The following is a 6509-nucleotide window of genomic DNA, read 5'->3' on the forward strand; positions in this document are numbered from 1 at the left end:
AAGGTTACACAGAGAGGGTAGGACGCGAAGGGCTGAGAAGAACAAAGCAGTTCGAAGCAGTTCAGAACTATGTAACACAATAAGGGATCCTTAAACAGAGAGAGAACTGACAACTGGAAACACTGTCCAGCCGTGGAATGCAGGATGAGCTAAAGGGAAGAAAGATGTGAGTAAGAAAATAACAAGTAAACGCCGGTCTCTGTCCAGAGATGAGGGCTTGGGCTGGGCCCATGATGGTGCTGGGAGAGAAAAGGACAGAGATGCGTGACTCGAAGGCGCAATCCAGAGGCTGTGTCTGCTCGGGACACAGACGTGGAGGGGCTTCGGGGACAACGGCACTGAGAGAATAGGGCAACTGGGGGGTGGGGCGGTGAAGAGAAGTGAGAACATGGGGCCGATTTGTTGTGATCATGGAAAACCCAAGTAGAAATGGGACTGGACGAGGTTTTGACTTGCGGGATGTTACTCCTCTCACGTGTTCCCACTGGTCAAAGTGACAGCTGTCCTCGGCGAGAAGGGATCAGAGCTAAGTCGCCCCCTCCTCTGCAGCTGTTAGCACAGATCCCGTTCCAGAGGGACTGTCCTCTTCAGTCACACCCCTTGACCACTCCTCCACCCGCCCTCCTACCCCACGCTTCTGCTTCGTTCCACACTTTGTTTCCTTTACGTCATTTATTCAGGGGCCATTAACAGTAGGATGGGAAAAGCTGTACTTTAAAATGTTTAAGTTTTCAAATTTGTGTTTTACCTTACAAACTTCAAAATGAAACACTATCCCAAGCATCCCCTCTGTGGGATCACATGACCAGCCTGTGTGAGACCACAGATCCTTCAAGGCACAATCGACTGGAATGTCCCTCACTGATTAAATTCTCCTCCCTACGAGTCAGGCAGAGCAGCCCCAGGAAATGCTTTTGGCTGAAACTGAAAAGACGTCTTCAAGGACAAGAACCTGCATAAAACATTCCAGATACACAGGGGTAGGAGCGGGGTGGGGGCGGGGAGGCTACCGTGTGCTACGAAGAACGTGAGCTCAGGAATCAGATCTCTCCACTAACTGCGGGAGCCTGCACTACCCCGAGTCTCAGATTCCTCGCCCCCAGAAGGGGGCTGAGTTGGCGATGTCTCACTCACCTCCCTGAAGCCCCAGCATCCATGTTTCTGCCCTGATATCGAACACCCTTAAAATGCCACAGATGACTGCTGGAAAACCTCCGCTTCGGTTCGGCTTATTTACCATTGTTTCATTCAAATGAATTAATGAGAATATTAACATGACTTCTTAATGCTATCAGCCTACTGACCCCAAGACAAAAGATAATCTTTCGAGAAAGGAATCACAATGCAATTGACATATTCGATACCCACCATGTACCTATTTACACGGGGCTCTTTCTACTAAACGATTTTCTGGCAATACTAAATTATAAAAACCTCTCGGTTAAAACAAACAAGGGCATTAAATTGGCTGAGGGGCCTTTTCTCCAACTGTCCCCCTCACGGGAGCCCTGTAAGTTAGGACTTGGGCACGCCTGTCGGTTCCACAGGCCGGCCACTGCCAAACCATCTTCTGTCCACTGCCACGTGCTGTGATTACTGAAGCATACTTTTCGAGGTTCTCACAAATACTTTGGCTGACGCTATCTACAACTTGTTCTCACTTTAACTGTGTATCTCTTTCCTCACTCTGAGTGAACTGAAAAGAACATCTTCAAAGTAACTCTATTAACTTTTTCCTCGATAAAAAAAACCAAAGGTAAATTACTAAAATTTTATGTCATACAACAACAGTCAGAAAAGCCACAAATGACACCACACAAAAATCACTAAAGACTTAACAAACATTCTAGTTTCTAATTCTGGAAATAAAGAGGCAACGTTACTTCATTTTCAGATTAAAAAATATTTTCTAACAACTCAAAAGAAAATTACTACTGCCTCAATACAAAAGCAATTTTAAAATGAGCTAATCTTAAAAGACGAGGTGGTTCTGAATTTGAATTTCAAATTCTTCTGTAAATCTATGCATAAAATTCGCAGGACAAACTACCATTTTGAAAATAGTAAAGTGTGAAAAATAAGGAAGTTGAACTGTAGACAATCAAAACACTTCTTTATTAAATCTAGTATTTGCAGAAGAGACCCACATCCCTTTCCTCAAACTATCAGAGTCGCATCAAGCTTTTAAAATTAGAGTTAACATTGTGGAAAACATGGCGTGCCAGTCACGGTGCCTTCTCCACTCCCCTGCGTACCCCCCATACTTGCTGCCTTTCTGTCCCCACCACCAGGCAAATAATGCACAGGTTGGCCTGTCACCTGTATTCTAGGTCCAGGAGAAAGATGACCAGATCGAGTCTCTCTCCAGAATCTGAACTAGGAAATGTGACAAGAATTGGTCACTTAGAAACTGAAAGAACACAATAAGAAATGCTGCAAAGTTGAACTGGGGCCAGCAGGAAAAGCACTTGAGCTGACACCACAGGGGGGAGAAAACTAAGAGTGAACAAAGCAGCCAGCGGAGGGGGTGGGGGGTGCTCTGGCACGTGGAGGAAGGCAGAGGCCCACGGGGTGAAGTTCCCAGGACAACTGCTGCTGAGGCCCCCGGCACTGCCGGGAACCACCCTCATGCGGGCCCGGCTGTCCCCTTGGCATTCAGGGACTGCTGCGCGGCTCCCAGCACCATGCGTGTTCCCAAACAAGGCTCCTTGTTGAACTCGCTGGCGTGGGCCTCTGCCCTGCACAGCCAGAAGCCAGACCAGAGCACAGACCATGCAAACAGGAAGCAGCCTTTCGATAAGCCACTAACATAAAATACTGAACGGTCCTAGTATTTAAGGGGAATGCAGAATTAAAAAGACAAAACCTCACATCTGACTGAGAAGGGGCAACAAGGGAACACTCTGAGGTAACGACGTACGGAAATTGTAGAGTCCTATTAGAATTCCATGAATGGAGTAATGAAAGTCTTAATTTTCTTTGTTATTTACCTGAAAAGTTTGGCTGAAAATAAGTGTATCTTGATAGAGACGTGGGTCATTCTTCTGTCAAAACTGATCCAAATGTATAGCTACCATGTGATCATTTCACTCTACGGAAACTAAATCTCCATTTAAAAAAAACGAACTTCCTAAATCTAAACTGTTCCCTTCAGAGGCCTTGAGATTTTGTTTTGTTTTTCAAAACTGGATTGATCATAAATAATGCAGAGCAGAAGCCAGATGCAAAACCCCCTGAGTTTCAATTTATATACAGAACAGAAACAGATGACATTCATCCGTGGTGTTCAAAGTCAAGAGCAGTGGCTAACTCTGAGTGGGGAGGGGCAAAATGGGACTTCCTACTGGGCTAGCTATGTTCTGGTTCCAGATCTGGGTTCAGTTTGACATTTTCATCACGGTGTCTGTTCACAACAAAAACCATGTTCTGTATGTATATTATACCTTAACAATAACACAAAAGAAAAGGAAAAAGAAAGAATACCCTATAGTAATCCAAAAGTGATTGCGAATGCGTTTGTTTTGTTTTGCATCTAGGAAAACACTTCTTTTCAGCCAAACTCTTCAGGTAAATAACAAAGGAAATTAAGACTTCCATTACTCCATTTGTGGAATTCTAACAGGACTCATGATTTCCATAGCAGGGGGGAAAACTCAGGCAGCAGAGTCATTAGAATAATGTATATTAAGCTCCAACCTAAGCACTCAGTCTAGTAAAGTGAACTCGCCCATAACTACAGCCCTCTTCCTAAGGAGCAGCAGAGGGAAAAAACGCCCTCCACATCCTTTTTCTACTTTTACAAACGAAAAAGAGCAAAATCCAGAGGAAGAAGTACTTAGAACCCCACTTCTCTGTTTTCAAAAGGAGAATTAACAAATTCATACATTACACTGAGGCGCGTTTTTTTTAAAAAAAAACAACCATGCAGATTTTCAGAGACTTGGGGTTTAAAAACATTTCGCAAAATCTAGATAGGGTTCGTAAGCATAAAACAACAGGGTGAGTACAAACGGAGCAACGGAGACAAAGAATGAAATAAGCATCAGTTTACAGATCGTCAAATCCGAATACTTAAAAAAATATAAGAAGCCAAAGAGTAAACTGAAATGCTAAGTACTTACAGCCATAATCAACTCGAAGGGGTGTTTATACACCCTGACTGGCGACTGGTATTTTTGCACCATGATTGCAATAGAAGAGCAATTCTCTCACACCTGCAAAATACAAACAAATATAAGAAATAACCATGATGTGGAAAAAATGAGGTCTGCATTTACGTATCATGCTACGGTCTGACGGTAGAAAGGAACCTCGAAAGGTCATAATTCTATTCATACAAAAATCAAAAGATGACACATAATAAGACGGTAAGAGGAAGTGAACAAAACCCAGACGGAATGAGAAAAACAGCCCTGTCTGGGGCCTGGAGGACTCCGTCCCCCACCCGCCTTGCTGGGCCTCTCTAAGGGCTGCCCTGGGTTAGAGTCCTATCCTACGATTTGATTATACTGATAGTCAAAACGATTAGTTCTTGAATTGTTTTCTCTTTCACAACTTCTACTAGAAGCCAAATAAAAATGGTGGCATTTTAACATATTAAGTCCGGGAACACACAAAAATTATAAAGTGGGGGAAAAAAGTAAAAGAGAAGTGGAAAAAAGTACTATTATATCTCAAATTATGGAATACTACTTAAAAGCTAGCTTCAAAGGAAACTTGCCAATCCCCATTTTCTAAGACTACCATTTCAGAGGCCTGTCTTCAAGTGGCAGAGACACCAAGAACTCTGTCCTGAGGCTCCAGCGAAGTTCCCAGCATTGATGCTGTAATATTGGTAAATCATCAATTAAATGCTGGCGCCTACTTCACATGTCAGGAATTCACACTCCCGTCCCAGCGCCCCCGCCCCGGGGGTGGGGTTTCTGAAAACACACTTTTATTCGGAGTCTTGTGTGACTTTAGTCCTTATTTGAAAATGAGAAAGAAAAATAAATCCAAAGAGCCTACCTGTCCTGCAGAGGATAATCATTAAGAATGTTATTTTATGTTGAGTATGGTGAGAGGACACTCGGAAGTAGGAAATGGAAAATCCTCAAGGAGCCCAAAGTCTAGCTGTAAAAAGGGAAAAAAGAAAAAAAAAAAACAGATTTTACTTCAGAAGGGTCATATATACCGTACTCCATTTAAACAAGTCTGGAACTTTCCTGGTATGTTCGTCCCGCACCCCGGCTCAGAAGGAAAACAGCCCTATCTGATCATCTAAAAACTGCTAAACAACAACTCTGGGTGACCTCAGGCAAGTCACTTGACTTCAATTGGACTCAGTTTCACCTCTGTAAAATGAAGTTTGGGGTGAGATAATCTTGAAAGACTTCCAGCTCTCAAACCAGGAGGCTCAGAGCCAAACGCCAGAGTCGTCCACCACCCTCACCGGGAAGCCGTCATTATTCTTGATTCTGGGGCTGGCAGGTCCTGGTGCGCTGCTGGGGCCACGTTCTATTTAGTATTGCAACCCCGACGATGCTGGTGCACAGCAGGAATTCAACAATCTTTTTAATTAAGTGGGAAAAGGACTTTAGGGCATCTCCCCGATAAGGGAGAAGGGTGATTATCGAACAGAAAAATCGGTGGGGGAGGATGAAAAAAGCAGAATGCTCGTTTAAGGCCCTGTAACATCCACTCGGGGTTCCACTGCCCGCCGGACCCAAAGTGACTACGCTGAAGAACCTGCTCATTCACGAGTTTCTGAGTCCTGCCAGTTCCCGGCTTCGGATGCTCTGGTCCAGAGAAGCGTCCTACGTGGGAATCCGGAGTTACAGCGGCCCAGTGGCATCCTGGCCCAGGGCGGCGTCTATTGCATGACAATTGGTCCCTAAACATTAGTCAAGGGCCAGACCCAGCGAGTCCATCCCGAGCAGGCTCGAGGGGCGGCCGGGCCCTCGGATCGGTCCGGGAGTCCAGTGCGGCGGCTCCGGCGGGGCCCCAGCCCCCGCCGACCCCGGACGGTGCACCGCCAGCGATGGGCTCGGACCCCAAACTCTGCTGCCCGCAAAGAGAGGTCCGGGAGTGGGAAGACCGGCGGGATGGGGGCGGGGAGGGGCGACCAGTACAGGAGCGGCGAGGGGGCCGGCGGGCCGGGGTCGTGAGGAGGGCCGACTTGGGGTCCCCGGGCCCCGGCCGAGGGGGCCAAGGGCGGCCGAGGAGGCCGGGAAGGGCGGGCCCGGCGCGGAGGCGGCCACGAGAGCCCCGCGCCGCCGGGAGGGGCCGGGCCGGGGGCGCGCTCGGGGCCCGCCGCGGCTACGCGCGCCTACCTCTGTCAGAAGGGCCGGGCCCGGGACACGGAGCGGTGGGGCTCGCGCATGCCGGCGGCTCCACGGTGCCGTCGCCGTCCCACTGCCGGCGGCCGCAGCTCCGCCACCGGTTCCGGGGAGTGGGCCGGGGAGGCGGGAGCGGGAGGGGCGCGGCGAGGCTCCAGTGGTTGTTACGGGTGACGGGGAGGGCGGGGCCTG

The 6509-nt window shown here is 47.7% G+C and overlaps 1 protein-coding gene across 4 annotated transcripts in view; it reads right to left on the reverse strand.

The window, feature by feature from the left end:
- SEC14L1 (SEC14 like lipid binding 1) overlaps positions 1–6465 on the reverse strand; it is a 43905-nt gene extending 37440 nt beyond the window's left edge. Inside the window, exons 1-5 of one of the 4 annotated variants that reach the window (XM_039859591.1) lie at positions 6312–6460; positions 5728–5851; positions 5008–5112; positions 4744–4823; positions 4122–4214 (exon numbers count right to left, since the gene is read on the reverse strand). In XM_039859591.1, coding sequence (XP_039715525.1) covers positions 4122–4184 — 63 coding nt within the window. In that variant the 5' untranslated portion in view covers positions 4185–4214; positions 4744–4823; positions 5008–5112; positions 5728–5851; positions 6312–6460. Of the gene's footprint in view, positions 1–4121; positions 4215–4743; positions 4824–5007; positions 5113–5727; positions 5852–6311 lie in introns of all 4 variants that reach the window. The other 3 variants (XM_039859590.1, XM_039859589.1, XM_039859588.1) reach the window with 3 other exon arrangements.
- Between the last annotated feature and the right edge of the window lie 44 nt (positions 6466–6509).

Source organism: Pteropus medius, unplaced genomic scaffold (genome assembly GCF_902729225.1).
Source record: "Pteropus medius unplaced genomic scaffold, Ma_sr-lr_union100, whole genome shotgun sequence".
Classification (NCBI taxonomy): Eukaryota; Metazoa; Chordata; class Mammalia; order Chiroptera; family Pteropodidae; genus Pteropus; species Pteropus medius.